The following is a 21,713-nucleotide window of genomic DNA, read 5'->3' on the forward strand; positions in this document are numbered from 1 at the left end:
ACGTAGGGAGAGGGAAGATAATGCAAGGGAGACTTCCAAGCAAGGATCTGGAGTTTTTCCTTCCCCCTCCCCCTGCCATTTCTTTAACATCACTCATCCCATGCTCTTTGGTCATCCTCTGATCCCAGTCTAGTTATATCTTCCTGAGGTGGTGTTCTTTTTGTTGGGTTTTCTTGATAGCTTCCTTAATCCTAGAACCGTAACTTATCTCTAGTTGGACAGAAACAATCAGGATCCCTGTGTCCAGCTCCCAAATTAATATAATATTGGCCAACAGCTACTTCATTGCCAGATTTGTTCTGTCATAATGTCCCTTGGAAGTTACCACTCCAGTTTTCTTCTCTTTACCTAGTTACCACATGCACCTTTGCTTTCTCTGCAAACCCTTCTTTCCTTATTTCTCTCTTACACAAAGCTTCTCCCTCTTCAAGGAATAAGTCCACCTGCTGCTGACTCTTTGACCCTGGTGGCATGTCAGCATTTCCACTCTCTACAACAACAAACCTTGTTTTGGTTTTGGAGGCTTGTGCCTCCACCTGATGAATTCCAGTTGTTCTTCAGGGAGGTGCTGAAGGGGAAAACAAGCCCTAGTTCCTCATTCTCTTCACTTGATTGTAGTGTTTCATCACTACTGGGAGCATCACAGTTTGTTGTTCCAGTAAAACCCAGCGTGTGATGTATGTACATCCCATACTACCCATAAATTCAAGCATCTCTGTCCAGAGGTCAGAGATGTCCTAGGATCACACCTCTAAAGCACCCTGGGATATTTCAGAATGAAAGGTGCTCTGTTAAAAAAATAGGTAACCACCTCAGAAGCTGCACCATGAGAAAACAATACATAGCCATGCCTTAAAATAACTTCTGGTTTACTAGTCCACACAGGAATAAAAAGTTAATGCAACCAAGCATGGAGATAGCATCACAATGCAGGACAGAAAAAGGCCTAGAATGCCAGGAAATAGTGTCAACATGCAAGGTAAGATGCAGCCAGCAGCCCCACTTTCTGCAAGGTAGAATCCTGGTGCTTATGGCTCTACTGGGGCATGACCTTGCTCTGAGAAAGCCACCAAATATTAATCTGAAGTGGAAAGCAGGACTTAACACAGCTATAGAATAAATGGGCTGGTGACTGAGAGCACATGCCACAAAAAGCAGGGCCAGAGAGTGAAGATCCTCAGCTCACCTGGTCAATTTGCTACTAAAGAAATATCAATAGAGGAGCTCACAAATAATTTAGCAAAGTGAGAACACATCTGTTGCCTAATAAGTTGTATAGAAACACGTGTTTTTCCAATTCAAATGCCACTGTCAACATTTCATTCCAAAGGAGATGCACAAGTACTCTCCCATACTTCAAGCTGGAAGCACAAAATTAGGCAAATGCTTTCAGAGAAGTTTCTATCAGCCTGCAATGAATACCTGTTGTCACTCTAATTACTTGGCAGCCAAATTTTGTTTCTGTCTGGAACATTCCATGAGGAAAAACCACGCATACAATGCTACTTTCACAGAAGATAAGAAAGTATGGCAACAATGGCCACCATGTAGACTTTTTCTGTAGGGAATGGAATTTAGATGGAAAGAAAAGGGGAAGATCATCTGTCAGAAAGCGATGTAGAAATACTAACTACTGAGAAGACATCCAATTTTTTGACATACAACTTCACAAATAAAGCAAAGGGGCTGCTTGTCACTCTATATTCTATACAAATACTGGAAATGCAAACTGTCTGGAAAGAAGGAATAGAACGCTATACCCTGGTATGTGCACTAATTTGCTAACTGCTCTGTGGCTTCAATCCAGCAAAACACTTAAGCGCATGAATAGTCCCAACAACAAAGGTCTGAAAGACTGCCCATACATTAAAGTAAATTGCAATGTAGGCACAAGCCTCTCCCTTGCTTTCATTAAAGCCTGCAAAACTCAGAGAAGAAAATCAATGCTGCCTCCCTTGGGTATAGCAAGCAAGGAATGGGGTCACAGCAGCCACTTTCAAGGATAGCTTAGGAAAACGTATTTACAAAATGTACATGTATTTGTATACACAGATTTTAAATATACATATATTGGTGGTATAACATTGTTTTCTAAGCCAAAAATAAAAAAAAAACCCGCGTTGTTTTCTAGTTGCAATACGAAAGAGCTATTTAGCTATGAAAAAACTTCCAAACTTTTTACTGGGTTTGCTTTTATGGTGAGACTGTTTGCCACTCTGTGGAAACAAAATATGTTGCTGTGTTTTCCCTGAGTTTACTTCAGAAGAGGAATCTGAATAAAATGTCAGCCTGAGACATGCAGCAATCATAGCTTACACAAATCAAATGTCAGGGTTCAAGCGGGTGTGATGATAACATTTGGTGGGGGCACAAGGGAGAGAGATGAGTGATTCACAGTCTGGAAGTTGACATTGCAGGGTCTAGGTCAGGGGAGAAGTGAGAGCTGCTCGGGAAGGATGGGTGTAGCAGAGAGATGATGAATATATTGCCATTTGAGAAAAGTTACCTGCTATCAAGATTCACTCAGATGGCGCCATTAAGACGCTCAAAAAACATATTCCAGTTACCTTAGGAAACAAAATCCTTTATTATCTGAACAAGAATATTACCAAAAGGACCATTTTAAAGCACAGTTATAATTTCTGCTTTTACTGTCCCTAGTATTTAGATTCCTCCTCTCGCCTCTCTGTTCAAATGCTAAGACCAGCACCTAACACAGACACACAGCAGGCATACGTAGGCAAATACATCTTCCCCAAAGCAGCAAATTTGATTCCATTCCTGTCACAAATGGTTAATTTTTTCTGGGGCACTCAGCATCAGATTTCATGTGGAGGCACCTGAAATAGCAGTCCTATGTTATTAGCCATTTAAGACCAAATGCTATCAAGAACACAATGAGTGGAAGTCTAATATGCGAGTTGTACTTCAGAGATGAATGAAATGTTTACAGGGCAATAATGGTGTGAAAGTGGAAGAACCTGCTTCTCTCAGAACTCTATATGCTCTGCTGGCACATTCAGGGTGAGAAACATCCACTGTGTACACAAGCCACACTGTTACTGTCATATCACTGCTCTTTTTCTGTGCATTGAGGCTTATTTAGTACTGCAGTATAGTTTCCTCACCCTAACACTGGCAAGCTCTCTTCTGTGCCAGAGTGAAGAGCATCACCTGTTTATAGGTCTGCTCTTATTACCATAAAAATCATTAGTAGCATTTGGGAATAGTAGGCTGTGTGATTGCTCTGCAAGTATATTCTTAAGGACTGAATTGCCTTTAATCTACTTAGCACCTCTTGGTTTCTTTCTTGCTTTTTACTCTCCTTCTCACAGCTCTGCATAGCACCTAGAGTCACTTCTCTCCTGTAGTTTAGTGAAATGATTTGCTAATTTATTCTGCAGGAAGTGAACCATAGTACAGTTATTCCTGACTTTCTTTGCCTGAGCCATGGTGTAACCCAGAGAAATAATGATGATTTGCTTCACCTTCTGATTCAATCTCTGTTGTTGGCAGATGTTCACCGTTTCATGATGCCAGTTCAAGTCCTACTGAAACTGCTGGGAGTCTGTGGACTTCAGAACCGGTTTGATCAGGCTTGCATCTCATCTCCACTTCAGAGACAACACTACAGCAGTGACTGGACCAGTCTTTGGCCTCTACAGATTTCATAGGCTAGAAATGCTGTATTATTTCATCCTAGTCACCATGTATACACTAACTGGTACTCAATTTTTTAAAAAGAGCAAGGAGGTGAAAAGATAGAACAAGTGAAGTCAGTGATACATTAGCAGAGCTGCTCATGGAAATAAGCATGAGATCTGCTAGCAGCATACTGGGTTTGTAGCCATCCCTGGCTTTAATGATCTAAGTAAAGAAAGGTGAAGAAAATCCTCAGGAATGTACAAGCTGTTTGCAAGAGGTCAGCAGAAGACTAAACAGAGTGCAGTCAATATTGCTGTGCTTGTGTGAACACAAAAAAAAAATAGAATTCTTCTTGATAAGCAGATGTATTTGAGTTCTGTACTTTGATGAAAAGCATCAGCTAAACACTGAACATGGATTTTAATTTGGGTGGTATTTATTGGAGGTCAAGATAAGCAGAAAAAAAAGGCAGTGTTTTTCCTGACATCATGCCATATTGGAAAGCAAGGAAATCCTGTTTCTGCCTGTAAATAGGACTTGTGGAAGTCCAAAGAGAGAAGAAATATGAAACAGGAAAAATGGGATGTCCTTCAACACAGCCACACTTCTGATCATGATGTTGCTTTTGAGATAGCTCAACATTGTATAGCTCAGCTCAGAAGTAGCTCCATGAAATGAGTCATAAAAAACACTAAGAGAAAATGAGGCCTTTGCAGGTGTTTTTGTAGGAAATGAAGAAAGAAAACAACCCCAAAAACATTTAACCAAATGACATAGAAATAAGATGGAGGCATATTTATCTACATTTTGTGTTTAAGCACTTGACAGCTATTAGGAAGAAGTGAGTTTGATGGACATTCAAAAGTGCTACTACATATACACTAGAGCTCGGTTAAAAAACAAATCCACAGTCTGGACAACAGGAAAATTCCTTTAGTCACCAAATATCCCTGCTGCATAAAACCAACAAAAACAACATAAAAACCACAAAGGAGCTCTTCTGCTCCCACCAGAGAGGATCCTTTAGATCCTTTTAAAGGATCTAATTACTGAGTATTTTAAGTGGTGTTCTTTGATTTTACTGTTTTCCCAGCATTTTACTTTGCTGTGAGACTGTTTTATGGAGCATTTTGGCAGGCTCCTGATAGTCAATCCTCCAGATTAATTCAGCGTTCATTGGGCCAATAAGTGGTCAGCTTCTCTGAGAGACAGCATAGCAATAGCAGCTTGCTATCTCCTTCTGGGAATTCTAGGAAGATTGAACACCACAAGGTATTTTGAACTAATGTGAAATGCTCAAAAGTCCTGTTTAGATCTACACAGAAAGCGTTTTCAAAATAAATCTCCAGGTAAATGTACTACTCAGGATTCAAGTGTGAGACACAGTAGGAAACTACAAATCCTGCTTTAAAACAGCTCATTACAGGTTTGGTTTGTTTTTTTTTGGTTTTTTTTTTTTTTACAATATGTTTTTCAGACCCAAATTAGAGCAGAATAATTAAATATCCACTAAGTAGGCACTTAGGCCAAACGATAGCTTTTCCTGGGAAGCTTAGAGGGAGCTCTGAAAGCATTTTGTCTGGAAAGGTGAGGAGCAGAATCCCAGTCGTGGAGAAGAGCAGGCAGACAAGCAGCTGCCACCCAGGCAGGCCAGTCTCACCTCCAGCACTGCTTGGATGTGCCCTTCGGCAGAGCTGGCAGAACCCTTTGGCTTTGTTTTGCTTGGTTTTTCCCTGCAAAGCTCCCCAACACTGAAAGATTTCACCTGTGAAAGGAAACGGGATTCAGAGACACTACCAGGAACACACTCCTGCACCCAGCAAATCAGGCTTCATGTTTGAGCTGCTCCTTGTACCAGCCTCTCTTCCCGATGAGGGGCTTCATGGATATCCAGTGCCATACAACAGCCACCCACGGAGGCAGACGAGGCTGCCTAAACACCACTTCCACACAGTGCCACGGACATCTAAAGGTTTCAGAGTTTTGAAGCTTGGGTTTCAGAAAAATCAGCTACTTCAGAGAGCAAAATTTGGCTTAGCGAGAGAATACACTTCTTTAAAAAATAATGCTGACAACATTTTGTTGACATTTTCAGGTGGTTGTATTCCTCCTCACTTCTCAGAACCTATCCATTTCCAATGTCAATTCTGCTGCCTTCTCAGTACCAAGGCACAGTGCAGAATTTCAGTGAGATGTCAAGCTGCCTGGCACCATCAGAAATTGTTCAATTTACAGCACTGAGCCAATAGAGAACAAAGAGAACAAAAATGTGGGAACGAAAGGCGGGAGAGAACAGGATTTGCGAAATGCACTGTTGTCCACCAGGCTCCCCGTGCTACACTTTGACCTCTAAACATGTTCACGTAATTCATCAATCAATGATGTAAAAGTGCACCCAGGATGAAAGAAGGGCATTAAATAACAGACCAACAGAATGGGGCTCAGGGTATCTGCATTTTGTTCATAGTAGGAGCATACATAAAAACAGATACTCAGCTTAACAAAACAGATTTGGTGAAATCAACACAGTATCAATTAAACTGCATGCACTGACAAATGATCCCTTCAAAGGTTTTCTGCAGAGTTCTTGTGATTTCTACAGCCTTCCTGTGTAACTCTAGGCAAATTATTTAACTTTTCTGCCCTCTGTATCTATAAGTTACAGCTCATGGTGTAACAGCTCATCTTTCAGAGGGGGTGTAGGGTCCTGAGGTAGTTTTTGTTAACTCCTGGGACATCCTCTAGCAAATTAGGGATTAGAAGAGCAAGTAACTAGAAGTTCACTTCTGAAGCAAGCAGAAGGAGAAGAAATACACAGCATAAGAACATTTACATCCCTCCTTCCCCATCTTGGCATTTGTAGCCTTACAAAGAAATGTCAGTTTAAATAACCAATTCTCATTACACTAAATACTGAAATGCCAACACCGATCATGTGGATTTCTGTTAAAAATTAATGTTTTAGCACGGAGGCTCTTAGTTTTGGCCTTTCTAGTGCTTTGAAGTTTGATATGGATTGAAGATAGCAGCTATTTTTCCATCCTCTGCCCATATAAAGTGTAGGCAGAAAATCTGCCAGCTCTGGTAAATCATCAGTGCAACACAACGCTTGCAGCACCGAAGCGGATAATATGGGCTTACATGGCATGTGCAGTGATTTAGCAAGCTATAAACACAGAGAACTTTTAAAGAAGGTACTCCATATCAAAGGGGGCCAAAAGTGCTGTTTCTTTTACCCCAGGGTGAATGCTTTATGACCGAACAAGAGAAGAAAGATTACTTGCAGCTTCTCAGCCCCAATAAATCAGGCACAGCCTTTGGAAAATGATTAGTCATACTATGCATCATGCATAAACCCCAGGTTAATCGATTTACAGCACAAGCTCAATGCTTTTATCAATAATGAACATAGTTCAGAGACTAACTCCAACATGATGCTCTCCTCCCTGTTCCTGCAGTTCTGGGATCCTGGGAGCAGCAAAGCAGGGGAATCATCCTGATGACTTGCTCATGATTGCAGGTTGGTTTTGCAACCTCAGCACACAATCCATTCCACTGAGAAAAATATAACATTCCAAAGACACAGCTACCGTGACTGTTCTATGACTATACTGTGGCTTATACAAGAGAGAAGTTACCTAAATGAAAACTCTGAGGGAGTGGATTTTGAACAGAAATGTACTGGCGAGCCAGGGAATTAAGGAGAGAGAAGTATGGATTTTTGCCTAATGTTGTTTCTCACTCTTCTTTTAGTTTTCTATTTTCCTCCTCTTCACCTCTCCCACTTGGCTGGCTGTTTCTCTTCCTCCTTCTCTTATTTTCTGTTTGCCTGACATACCTTTGTCTCCCTTCTTCCTTTTTCACCCCTCTTAAAAATGGGGTGTTCCTACAAAGTTCCTGCTATGGAAGCATTTGCAGTGACTTCTAAGATATGAAATTTAACAAAGCATGCAAGTATTCTTAGGCTTGAAATATACATGACTATTAAATGCATGCATCTCCCCTCTTGTTTCCATTAACTCCTAAATTAATTCAGAATAGCTCAGAGCAACCTCAAACATAATTACATGGAACTGAATAATTAATGGACCTGATGAAATGCATACCACATGCAGGAGGCGAACAGTTTATATGAACAGGTATTTGCTATTCATATATTGAATTTCTACTGGTTTATAACCAGAAACAGCATCAGTCTCTAGAGTTCCTGCTGGATCACATCTCAGATTTGTCATGAATAGCAGAAAAGAGGAACAGTGCCTGCAACATGGTCTGTGACTGATTTCCCTGCACAGTGAAAAATACAAGACACACATGGAAAGACCCACAGTGACTACAGTAGGTATGAAAGATGCTGAGCATCACAGTATTCAGAGCAGGTCCTACATTCAGAGAGAGACACAGGACAAATACAACATATGGTATACTTAAAATAGAGTCCACTTTTTGTGCTCATGTGTGAATGGAAGATTTTTTCCAGTATGCTCTGGCTTAATATTCTTCCCAGATCTTTCTCACCTGATGTTTCAGACAACTGGATGCTAGAGGCCTTTAAAAAACATGTCAGTTCTTTTATTTAGTATAATCTTGCTATATCCAAAGTAGACAGTATGAACAGAACATTGGTTCACTTCCAATGCTATTGAATGATTGAGTGTGAAAGCCCCTTTTGCCTATTTTCTCTTGTAGGTTTTTTTTTAAGGTCCTACTTTCCAGTGTGTTTTCCCATTCGTGCGTATAGTTTTCCTATCCTGTCAGCACTGCCAGTCACTCAGCTGCTGAGCTACAGCCTGCTCGCTGCACTTTCTGTCACACAGGTGTGGAGAGATTTCTGATCTGACTTACAAATTGTGTGCTGCCCCTGGCAAGCTGGCTGGCTGTCATGCTGCTGCAGGGTGTTTCAAACAGCTGCTCTTTCCAAGGCATACTTCTTTGCACCTCCAGCTTAATTCTCCCCCTTTAGTTTTCATCCTTTCCATACCAAAAGGCATTGCCAATGGAGACATACAGAAACAACGACTGTACCATTAAACTATTTCAGATTCTTGCTCATTGAGAAATTATCTGCATGTCCTAGTTTATCACTTAGTCAGTCATGTTCAACTGTGCATCTACTATTCAAGCACTATATCTAGATTACCTACCAGCTGATGTTTCCTAGCACATCTAGGCTATGATTTTTTTAGCGTTATTTTGTTTTCTGATTTCTTTTAAAAATATGCCTCTTCTGATCAGTATGCTTAAATCTGGTACCTGTTGAAGGACAGCTTCTGCACAACACTCTTGGAACTCAACCCCTGATTTTGGCAAAGTCTGGCCACCTGCTCTTGTTCCTGCGTGTTGGGAGACTTTTCCTTTGAGTTTCAATTTACTCACCACTATTGTATCGTCCTAGCTGTTGGTTTTCTAGGGCATTCAATCTCAGCTGAGGCAAAGCAACAATAGGTATTGACTACTCAACAAAATTTGGTTTTCCTTCTGAATTAAAACTAATTCAAAGTCCCAGAAAACTTTTGAAACACAAGGTTTTTCTTTTGGAAGGCAAGTGAGCTACAAAACCAAGGTAGAATGTGCAGAGACTTGGTCACATTTTGCTGATTTTAAGTATGATACAAGTCTGAATTAGTCCCTAGGAACTCAACAGAGGACTGAAATCAACCTTACTTGGCTGTATTTAACTCTGCAGCTTGGGATATACCGAAACTCTATCTTGATTTCATGTCACATAACATTTTCTCACATCCTGGTTTCCGTCTGGACTGCTCTGAGCAACAGGACTGCAGCTGCTCTAATGGATGGGATCTGTCCTGCAGTCCAGACACAGTCTTAGACAATACTGTAATATTTACACCTCAGTTTTCTTACATATAAAAGGAAGATTGCAGCCTCAGGTTTCAGATGCATTTAAAATTTTTGTAAGCCAAAAGTGGCATGCCTCTGTCTCCAATTCTATGACATCCTAAGCATTTAAGCTGACATTTATTGAAGGTCTTAAACTGAAAAGCTAAGGGGGAAAAAAAAAATCAACAAAATAGCACTGAGAATTTTGAGACTTAAAACTCTGCTTTTGCAGTTTTATTTGGACAGACTTAGTTTTATTTGTATAGTGCTTAGAGGGCAGCTACAAAGATGACAGAGGCTCTCTTTGCACAAGGAGCCAGGAGAAAAGATAAAGAGCAATGGTTACAAGTTGCATTGGCCGAGGTTTTATTGGTTTTATGACCTAAGAAAGACAATTTTACAATGAGAATGACCATTCAGTGAAACAACATCCCCAGGGACAGAGTGGAGTCACCATCACCACTGATGGTGGTTTTCAGGATGTGACCAGACAGGGCACCTGCTATTTTCATCCAGGCTCCCTTTCCCACAGAAGGCTGGAGGTCCTTTCCAACCTGGGCTCTTCTATGATTCTATGAGACTTCTTACTATCACATCTAGCCCTAAACTTTCACCTAAGACTGTTTTTGTAATTCTGTGATGATTACTGCTCCTCCTTACAGCTGAACCTAAGTCAGATTACACATAAACTGGTTTTACACCAGTGTCATTTTACTAGTCCTAATCACAGTAAGTCATTCATATACAAAAGGAGGGAGATCAGGTCTAACAGAAATTACTTTTTAACCATAGGTAGTTTCACCTGTTGCATCTTCCCTCCAGACAAACTAAAAACTCTTTCTATTCCAGAGGAACAGAGAAAGAAAATGCAAGGTGCCCTTCAGACAGGCTGCTGGAGCAAATAAGAATCCTGGAAATGAAAGTACAGCAATTTTTGTGGGTTATACACAGTTTTAAAAAGTTATACATTTCTAACAGGGCACAGTGAGATTTAAAATAGCTTTTCTGTATCTATATCTCCTATATTCTGTGAAAGATAATAAACTGAATCTTTTATTCTAAATGTATCATGGGAATATATGAAGAGTCAAGTTTCTATTACCCCTAGGTCATAATGTGTGCAGTTTTAGGAAAAGGCTTCCAAGATCGCGCTATGTTTGTCCACATAAAACTGCTGCTGCCTGAAAAGTTTTCTTATTATTTTATCTATGAAATGACTTCCTTAAAATTTGCTTTACATATATTCCTTTACAGTCATATTAGGATTCCAATTAAAAAAGACAAATAGGATTGTTCTGTGAATGGGACGCCTGCACTCAGGGTAGCCATGGTGAAGCATGTTCAGATAGTGGAGTAATTTAACTGGTTACATCATCATGGAAGAGCTTTCATAGTTGAGATGAGAAACTCGTACTTCATAAAGTCTGGAACAGTGCTGGCAACACTTAGTTATTTAAAGTCACCCTTCCATGTGAATTTAAATATTAATAGATTACTGTGCTTTCTGTAGGATAAACACCTCTTTCCTCTAAAGTGCTTTGCAGAAATTCTGAGTCGCAATAACTTTCTTGCCCAGAGTCCCACAAGGGATCAGCACCAGAGATGGGAATAAAGAATCCCAGAATCCCAAATGTAACACTTCCTTTGGTGACTGGGGACAGCGCTTCCTCCCAAGGAGTCCTAACACATTATTCTACCACTACAAAATTGCACTGAACTAAGAAAACACATGAAGAATAAAAATAAATCATGGAAAATAGGAAGGAAAAAAATTGAACAAAGGTGGCTTTATAATCCTCAGAAGGAGAAGAAACTCAGTAGTTTGATGTCAGCTGACCAATGGACTCCTGTGCTACTACTGCAAAATTAGCTAGGGTTTAACACATAATCAAGTGTAACAAGTTTCTGTATATCAGCACAAGCATGGTAAGCCATTCCACAGGTCTGCTCAGCAAGTGCAAGACAATGTGGCTTAGCACATTTCCTCTGGGACTAAAGCTACACACTTTTCATACAGAGAGAGACAAGCTGGTTTTGAGAACCTTGCTAAGTTGTGGTAGCTTGACTTTATGTCAAATTCCCTAGCACTGCTAACAACATAAGGCTAATGGGATAAGGGGAGGTGAAAAAGCATTTCCTTGCTAAGTGTTTTTTTAACAGGCTTGAAAATGACAGTGGCAACTGTGTAAAAAGCTTTTTCACCATTTGATGAGGCCACCATGATTTCAGCCTTCTATAGCCTGGTACTTCACCTCTTCTCATCTCCACATGTAATTACCACTCATAATTCACCTGCCTTTTCAGTTTACTTGGTACTTGCTGTATAAAAACATTGGCAGTGAATAATGATTAGACATAAGAACATTAATATAACTATGCTAGATGTAGACATGTAGGGGATGGAATCTAGCGGGGCTGAAGTCTTCCAAGCCACAGAGCTCTTGAAGTATGTTGCTTGTAGGCAAAAAACCTTTGTGCTTTAGGAGACTTGCCCCTGGAGGTGGGACTCAGCTGGGAATTTGGGTAGGTGAGGCAGTTTGTAGCCAGGGCTCCTGCCCACAATACCTTTTGTAAATTGCAATGCAAATGGGATGTACCCTATCCTTCACTGTGTTCATTCTGAGCCTCAGTGGAGATACAGGCACTCTGTCTCTCTGTCTATGTGGTTTGTCTATCTATAGGCACTCTGTCTACTTTGATACATTTTAAGCCCAATTTAGATTTTTAACCAGCTTTCCTAAATTAGGACTTTAAGGATCTGCCCCAAGGCTTTGTTGAATTAGGGCTTTTGGTTTATCATCAAATTCACTGAAAACGTGCTGTAACCCACTAACCTGACTCAGTCACAGCTGTAGTGTACGACAGTAATCTCCACATTTATTAAACACATGCTCCCTCTGGAGCTGGAGATGATACAGTAACAGCTGTTTTATTCAGGTTTCTGTTTAAGTCATGAGGAAACAAACACAACCTTGTCTCTGGTATAATCCCCAGTGTTCATACCTACTAATGCAATTAAGATGCACAAAGATAAACAACTATTAAATTCTACATAACTTTTACAATCTATTTTCCCTCCCATTCTCTCTCCCTGTTGTTGCCATCATTATTGTGAGTAAGCTAGCACTGAAATCTGACTCACCAAAGTGAAATCAAGTTTTATGCAAAAATAAATGAGGTAAGTTGTACTGGGCATAACATCCTCCCAAAAGACACTAGGACTAAACATAAGAAATCAGTAGGCCTGTAATGAAGACAGTGAAACAAAGCAAATGCTGGGACACCAAGGTTTGCTCTGACTTTAATGTCAGCCTGGCCTCCCACTAGTATAAAATTATTGTTTCTCTGTGGATAATTAACCCTTCTTGTCTACAAGAAATAATAACACTTCTGGATGGCAAGTAAACATACCTTTTGGGAAACAAGAACACAAGCCCCTGTCATGAACTCCAATATGGCTTTTAACCACAACTTGTGGGTAGGAGCACGGTGACACAAAACACCCCAAAAACTCTGGGACAAGCACAGTGCATCTCTGGAAGCTGAGAAAATTCACACAGCAGCCAACAATTTTAAGGAGGATACCTCTTATCGGAAGACACCATTCCTCTGCCTGGTGAGTGCAAAAAGGGATGTATTCCTTCCTCAGCTCAACTCCCAATACCCAAAGCCCTTTTTCAACTGTGAAACCATCATATTACTTGAATGTGCTGGTGAGCTCCAAGCATGCGATCAGCACCAGCCCTGCTGGTGTCTGAGGGAGGTGAGCTGGGCCTGAAGACATCCTTGGGGTTGGTGCTGCTCCCTCCAATCTGAACTCATCCCAACTCCAGTTATGTTCTAAGCACCTTGAGGTGCTTCTCCCTTTTTTCCCAAGGCATTTGAAAACAGGAGGGAAAAGCTGGCAGCAAACTACATGAAGAGCCTTGTGGGTGATGGTTTTAGACCAGCTGAGTCCTTGGAGAGACTTTAGGTAATGTTGAGGACACCAACATTCTGTGACTGCACATGCATTTTACAGAGATAGAAATGCACCCACACGGCAACGAATGGATCTTATTATGCACAAAGTCAACAAACTTGCTAAAGGGCTTTGGCAAGTCAGTGCCTTTGTGTATGGATGGCAGTGCTGGCTGCGTGGTGTGCCTTTGTCCACTCCAGCCTTGTTTACCAACAGAGGTAATATATATATTATATAACCCCAGCCACCATTCTGGCTAAATATGTTGATGTGTATTTTTGTGTTCCAACAGTTTCTGTAGCAGAGCTTACAAGTGAGACCTATGAAAGCAAGTAAACAGGGATATTTAAAAAGCCATTTGCTTCCTCACCACGCATGTTTACTGTCTGCAGTTCAGTCACCTCTGACAAGTGAAAGAGATCATTTAGTCTCAGTTCCTTGCTCCAGCATACCCACCTGATGCATTTCTGTGGGGGATCATGACACATGAAACATTACAGTGTAATGTTTGCTGTTATTGTAAATTGACACTTTACTTTTGAAAGGCTGCAAACCATTTGTTCATAAAACACTCTGCAACCCCCACTGGTCTATCTGGTAGTTTGCTTGGGTTTTGTCAGATCTCAAATAATTTTAAGATATTGCTTCAAATTAAACATCCATGTCTTCTATGACATTTTCTTTGTAAACAAGTTAACGCAAATATATTTTCCATGCATATTTATTATATGCACACAGCAATCAGTGTAAAAATCCACTCCCCTAGTCCTTTTGACAAGCTAGGAATCCTCTTTGCCATAAAAACATACTCTTTTCCCCCACTAAAACTATTCCTTAGAATAAACTTTTGCCTTTAGAGTCTCATTTTTCATTTATTTCATTAGTTTCCATCTCAAATAACCAAATTCTTTTTTTATTACAGCTGGGAATTTTTATAATGTGCAAATTGAAATAATGATTGTAGCACAGTACTCTGCAAGTGCTTTTCATTAAGCCTGCAGCTACTATTCCTTGCTCTGTTGGATATCTTTGTGTCAGGGTTAGTTTACGCTGGACAGAAATCTGGACAATTTAAGTTGAAAAGAATGACTAAAAACCTATTAGATAACAACCTCAAAAATGCACTGATTCATGTAGCTTAACTGCATACTCTTGTCATAATCAAAATACTTAATATTATCATGCTAAAAAGTGGACCTGTCAATATAACCCATAGTTTCAGGATTCTGAAAATCAAAATCACCACTGTCTTTACCACTGTGTTTAAGCAGACACACAGTGCCAAAAACACGCTTACATTTTTGAGATGCTGCACTACGACGTTTTGCTTTCTTGTCAACAGAGTGACTAAATTAATACTCTGTGTTCAAGTATGATTTTCGGGTCAGCATTAGTCACTTAAAATAGTTCAGAAGCATTTGTGTGGCTGTTTTGAAATATACAGCATGCTTACATTGTTGATCACCAGTCTCATCTTGCTACTTTGTCATTCTGTATTGCTTATTGGTAAATGAGTTTGCCAGCATATATTCCCACTGCTGCCAGGGTCACAGAAGCCTGAATGAACACTGAAAGAGTCCACTTAATTGCAAAGATTTATAGCTATGTTGTTTTCTTTTCTCCCTTTCCACTCAAACTTGTCTTCCATGTCTGACATCTATAGAAAAGGGAGAGCTGCTTATTCTAGTCCAGAACAGCAGCAGACAAGGACCCCAGTTCTGCAGGGATTCCTTATTTCTATTGCTAGTGCATAGGCAACAGAGAAACAATTTTTTAATCCACCCTAGGACAGGGTAGTGAACCAAAAAAAAAATCCTGTGTCAATATAATATCAACCATGATCAGTCTGCAATGAAGTAATGAGCTACATGACTGGCAAAAATCCCCATAAGCTGTGTAATTTACAGAAGTAATGAGCTGTTCATTTCGATTTAAGACCCCATGCTTTCTAAGGTGAAACACAGGTGCACTATTGTCCAATAAACAGATGAGAAATTTTTAAGTCCTGGAAACTCAGAAGCAGAAAGTAACCATTTGAAAATCTGTCTCTGCCTGCCCAAAGAGTCTGCTGTGCAAACCAAGTTTAACTTGTGTGTCAAACCAAAGCCTGTTTCTTTGTCTTATTTACGACTCTGCTACAAGTTTGGATAGCAGAGGAATCAATCAACTCCAACCAACCAGTAAAATGATAGAGATTAAAAAAACACAACCCAACAAACCCCAAACTGTTTCAGATTTTCTGCTTGAACACGGTTATTCTAAAGAGCACATTTTACACGCTGAAAACTTACCAATGGAGCGATGAATGCAGGTATGCTGGTTATCACTCAGAAAAAAGCCCTCTTTGCACTGGCATTCGTAGCTGCCCATAGTATTTACACAAATCTGCTGGCACCCTCCATTGTTATCCAGACACTCATCAACATCTAGAAGACAGAAGGAAAAAGAAATGCAAGATAATGTACAGATTCAGAATATAAATCTAGAAGAGTGAGGAATCCACACTGTAAGGAAGGCACACTGCAAATTAAGCTAAGGAAGACTACCCAAATCAGTTAATCCAAATTAATCCCTCTAATTATTTTCCCTGCATCCTGGACTTAAAGTTAACATGAAAAAAACCCAAAACAAACCCCCAAATAGTGGGGAGAGGAATCCACCCATGTCTTCATGTATTCTGAGCTGCAAATTGATTTCCAATGCACAATGAACATGAACAACCTAAAAAGGCTGTGACCCCATCTGCCAAGTGTGCTGTTGCACTCTGTCATTCCCACTCCACTTGGAAAGACATACTTCAGGTCTACAGTAATTTCTAGCAGGGGTAGCAGGCAAACACAAAGGGCATTACTGGGTGAAAAGAGCCTTTATAGAGTTCTGGTCTTGAACAGAACAGCATGTTTCAATTACTGGAGTCATAACCCCCTACTTTGTCAGTTTGTTTAATGTTGTTTAGTGAAAAGAAGGCTTCTTAAATCTAAAAGTTCCATGTCTGTATTGTCATTTTAATAGGCAAATATATAAAACCACAAAAGCAGCGTTAGCTACTGGCTGTTTTAAGGGCCTATCCCCCATCACTTCTCTTTGGCATAACTGTTTTTGTGCTGTAGTATTTAACACAGATGTATGCATCAGCATTGGGAAACCACTGCCACTATTAGGTATCTGACCCACATTCAACTTTGCGACTCTCCTGTTTAGCTCATGAAAGTGAATCATATATATTTTTTGCTTTTTTCTTGCCACTTGAAAATTCCATGTTTTCCTTTTTAATGAAGACTCTTCAGCCAGTTATTTCACAGTATGCGCCAACACGTCAGCAATGGAGTTGGTGTGTGTTTTGCTTTCATTTTGTTTTTGGAAGTGGCAAAAAACCCACAACAAAGCTAAATTATCCACAACACTCCAAACCTCCAAAGAGCTGGAACACCTCCTGCAGAAATTAATTCCTCCAGGACTGGCCACAACACACTGAGGTAAACCCAAGTGCTTTTGCTGGTACACTTGCAGGCAAGGCCAGGAAGCTCTGAATACAGGCTGGCTGTGAGCTTGGCTGAGCCGGCTATCGCTGTTTGTGCTGCCTTCGTGTAACAGCAGTTGTGGCTCTTTCTCACAGAGAAAAAAGCTCTGGAGTAATTACAGCAGCACCAGGGAAACCACGCAGTGTCATTCTGTCTTGGACTACAATGCAAGTGTGTAGACAGTCCTCCTTTTTTTTATTTACCAGGAAATGTTAAGCACTGTTGACTCAGATTTTCTGTATCAAAATCCTCCCTGCCCTCAGTTCTTACTCTTTTCCAGATCTGAACATTTTCACAACCCCATCAGAGATTCTGGGAGTGTGTAGGAAAAGGGGAAGAGAAGACTTTCTTTGCCTACTGCTACACAAGAAGGAGGATAAAGAAGACATCTTGGTTAGACCCTTCCTCTGTGAGTCAGCAGGCCTTGCTGCACAATGATGCCTTAGTGCCAACTCAAACTTGATCCTTCAGAACAGCACCCTGGAATCTAGATTCTCCCCTCTGGAAAATTAGCTGAACACTTACTGAAGGAAAGTCTCAGCTGGTACATGCACAAACCCCAAATTATGCTACAAAGTATGCGGTCTTCCCAGAGCTCTGTTTATGGTATCACAAAGTAACTCAAACAGTTGCCTCTCAACTCTGATGAATAATCTGAAATGAATGCAATGATTTATAAACATTTTTTCCTGCTCTTGATAGCAAATGCTAATGATTTACCACTTCCATAAAGAGACAGATCAATTTACCACCAAGTCCCAAATTCATAAGCTAGCATAAAATTATTACAATCAAAACTCTTTAAAAAGCTTTTCTATGAGGAGTTTCTTCCAACTGTGTTCAATTACTTGCCTCAGACTTATTTTAATATGCATTTATGAGAAGGACTTGAAGAAAGGAAACAGATAGGACTACTCTATCTCTATACCTCATGCCTTGCAATGGATCTTGGCCTGATGGTGCAGGATTTACATGTTCTTTCCTCAGGTCTGAGTCCTACCAAGGTCAAGCAATTTTTGGAGCACTTTGTATTACTGCAGTCTTAAAAGGCAATATTGCTTACTGTTCACCATACTGAGCAATCTATTGGATTTGGATGCCTGGAAAATATTTACTGAATTATTCACTTGGTAAACTTTCCTTCCAATAAAGTCACTTTATGATCAGCCTATCAGTTTATTAGTAACCCAGTTTAGAGAACAGCATGAAATAGTCTTCTGAAGTTATGCAAGAGAACTCCATTGATTCCAAGAAGCTCAAGCTTTTGTAGATCTGGCAGAGTAATTCCTTAATGTTTCTGAATTTTTTTCAAAGCTCACAAATGAAATACCCGCCCAAGGGCCTATTTCTTTCTTTCTTTCATTGCCCAATTCTCATTCAATGCAGCTCAAGTTATCCACCTGAATGTGAAAACATCGGTAGCACAGCATGGATGAGACTGCATTTTGGACCAGATTTTCTAGAGGTTAAGTTCCACATAAACACCAAAATAAGCAGTAAGGTTTTCGATAAAGCTTTTTTAGCTCCGGTTTTGGTGGCTCTCTAAATGTCAAACATGGCTGTTGACTGTTTTGGAAAAACTGAGGGTAGATTCTCAGGAGCTCTGATTGGTGCCAACTCTGTGTGACAGTTTACATCTGCACCCCAGGGCCTAACTCCAGAGATTTGAAAAAAGTCACAGCACAAAATCCCTTCACTCGAACATCTAGTCTAAGCCCCAGCCAAACCCATTTTAAAAAACTTTTAAATTGACTGAGCAAAAATACAAAGCTTGCTTGGTTTATTACTCTATTCTTACTAAAACAGACTTTTCCTCTTCTTTTAGAACAAATAGACAGGTGCTCTTTCATAAACTTTTACACAAAATCAGGTACCACTGATCTTTCAGGACCAGATTGTCTCTCTGAGGATGGCAGCCTCAAGGTAGCAGGGGCAAGACACCATTCCTTTAAACTGGTGTATGGAAAGTCAAATCCATTTCCTAGCCTCCTCATCTGACAAAGTTTCAGCTTGGCCTCACCACCTGACAGTGTGTGTGCTGATTCCTAAAGTACACTACCCAGTGCTTACAGGAGAGCTGAGTCTCAAAACCCCACTGATGGTGGAAGCTGCAGCAAGACTTCAGGAAGTCCTTACAATCCAAACCCACAAAAGAAAGGAAAAAGATTCTCACCTGAGCTGAGCTCAGATGGATACTCCACATGGCTGCTCCAACCCTCATCCTCAAAAAGAGGATGAAAAACTAGTAGAGTGTGGATACATGTCCATAAGCCATTTTCCATAATGCTTGTCACAAAGAACTGTCCTGTGATTCTGTTTGCCAAAGACAACTGCTGCTGGAGGCACCTAAAATTATCTCAGTTTCCACAGCTCTTACCTGCTCCTTACCAGCACAAATAAACAGCTAAGAAGACAACCAGCACAAATGTCAGAATTGCTGCTACAGAATTTAGACCAGTGACAAGCCTATGTTTGCAGAGAGAGGAGCGCCTGGACTGCAGAGTGGCCACTCCTCCTCAAGGACAACCAGGACCAGGGCCAGAGCCAGCTCAGGGAAAGGCTGGGAAAGAAGGAGGATCTTTCAACAGAGACAGAGAGATAATGGCTGCATAAATGCATACATATATAGCTAAATCTATATCTATATATCAGAAGCATTATGCAAATGAACGCAGATCTCAATTTGCATAAGACCTCTAGCTTTTTGGCCCACTGCCTTCATATAATCAAACTCGTGTTCTGTACCTTAGTAAGATGAGATCCTCCGGAGAGTGGTAGTGTGGAACAGTATCAAAGGGTAGGAAATATTACAGTTGATAAAGATGAATGTTTTATATATTAAATAAACAAATGTTTTCAGTTTCTCATTTAATTTATCTGATGAATTTTTCAAATTAACTTCACTGGTGTTTTACCCTGATCTGGCATAGAGCTTTCTGCAGCTTTTGGCCTTCCCTTGGCTGGAAGAAGATCTTCCAGCAAAGTGTCCTGTTTGGATACTGTGGAGGGGAGAAAGGTCTGCTAAGGGTACCTGAAACCAAAACCACGAGCAGGAAGACACAGAAGTGGAAACACTACACAGAGTCAATGCCAAGAACAGTATGTCCACTGTTTGCTTCCTCCACTGATCTTCTCTTCCTTCCTTCTGACATTTCTCTTTCATGTCAGCATTTTCATAAACACTTAGGTCCCCCAGAAATCTGAGTCTTCAAAATCTCCAAAGCATTTGGGAACCATAGTAAAATGTACTTACTGTAGCACCGAGACTTCTAAAGACAGGACTTTGACTCATGATCCAAAGAGCTGATCCTGCTATTTTTATTTCTCTAAGCTACTCTTTGAAACTTTTGGAAGATACCTCTTAAGATACCTATTTTACCAGTGCAGAACATCATGACAGAGATGTAGCACTGATAGCAATACTGCAGACTTTTCTCAAATGCTAGCAACAAAACACCACTTAGGATATTTTCACTTGTAGCGGAAATGATTAGCAACCACACGCTCAGAAAATGTAAGGAATTTTAAAATCACTATATTCTGAATATTTCTACTCAGAAAGCTGGCTGAAAGTCTAATTAAAATAAAAAAAAATCATATTCCTGGATTTACTACAGTCATAGTTATACCAAAGTAACATTTAGCCCAGCATCTCTGACATTTTCCTGTAGTTGCTATTCAGGAGAAGACTATAGAGATGGGACAGAACCATTGCAGGCATGTTCTTCCAGGTTTCAGCCGTCACTTTCATACCTATCAACTTTCCTAAATCAATTCCTAGACCATTGTCCTGCTGGTTCTGTCCTGTATGGATTTCTCTAATCTCGAATGAGCCCAACACGATGGGGCAATTACTTCTCCAATTGAACTAAGAGATTTAATTTTATTATAAGTTTTATAAAAAAGACATACTTTTGTTTATTTCTAAGATGCTGCTTCATAGTCTGGATGAATGCCCCCAGATTCCACTACTGTGAGAAAGAGTAAATATTCATTCACTACTTGCCCTTTCTGCATTTTTGTTGATCTTACAAATCCCCCTTAGCCTCGTAGTGTCTCTCTCATCTATTCTGACCCTGAAGCACAGCAATATACAAATAAGAAAATTACAGAAACAATTCAAATGACTTCAGTGTATCATGTTTAAAACAAAATGTGTTCATTTCTAGAAGTTAACCTTTAATGACAGCAGCATTTGGAACACACTCTTCTCACTTCTCTAACCCTCCAAGTACCATGATGCTCTGTTAGAGTGGGTGTCTTGGAAGATGGGATCTCAAGATACCCATGTAAGCCCAAAGTGCAAATCTGGCATGTAGGAGTGGTATCAGATCAGAGGTTGCAGGCAGGTGCTCCTGCTGGAACGCTCCTACAAGCAGCGACATGTTGTGAAGGTAGGGAGGGTGAACCCTTGCAGCAGCTGAGGGGCCATGGAAACAAGAATCACTGCTACTTGAAAGAGCTGCCAACCATCTTCCCTAGACTGACTTTATATGAGCATGCAGGGAGAAATACTAGAAGCAAGAGACATCGCAACCTAGGTATACAGCATTTGTATCTCCAGCAGATCTGAAATCAGACTTCACCAAAAATTTAAAAGCTGGGCCTAAGTTTTCTATTATTTGCACATGAAGATAGATTCTACTTTTTGTCCCCTTCTTTCAGAAACTGAAAAATCTGGTGAAGAAAAGGAGAAAGAGCACCACGGCCTTGATTTCAATGCTTCCTTCACTCCCACAGCTGCA

At 40.3% G+C, this 21,713-nt stretch overlaps 1 protein-coding gene across 2 annotated transcripts in view; it reads right to left on the reverse strand.

Moving 5' to 3' along the window:
• SCUBE1 (signal peptide, CUB domain and EGF like domain containing 1) overlaps positions 1 to 21,713 on the reverse strand; it is a 191,737-nt gene that overhangs the window by 127,193 nt on the left and 42,831 nt on the right. For both annotated transcript variants that reach the window (XM_017745824.1, XM_017745823.1), the window contains exon 3: positions 15,739 to 15,873. In XM_017745824.1, the coding sequence (XP_017601313.1) occupies positions 15,739 to 15,873 (135 nt within the window). The remainder of the gene's footprint in view (positions 1 to 15,738; positions 15,874 to 21,713) is intronic.

Source organism: Corvus brachyrhynchos, unplaced genomic scaffold (genome assembly GCF_000691975.1).
Source record: "Corvus brachyrhynchos isolate BGI_N302 unplaced genomic scaffold, ASM69197v1 scaffold209, whole genome shotgun sequence".
Taxonomy (NCBI): domain Eukaryota; kingdom Metazoa; phylum Chordata; class Aves; order Passeriformes; family Corvidae; genus Corvus; species Corvus brachyrhynchos.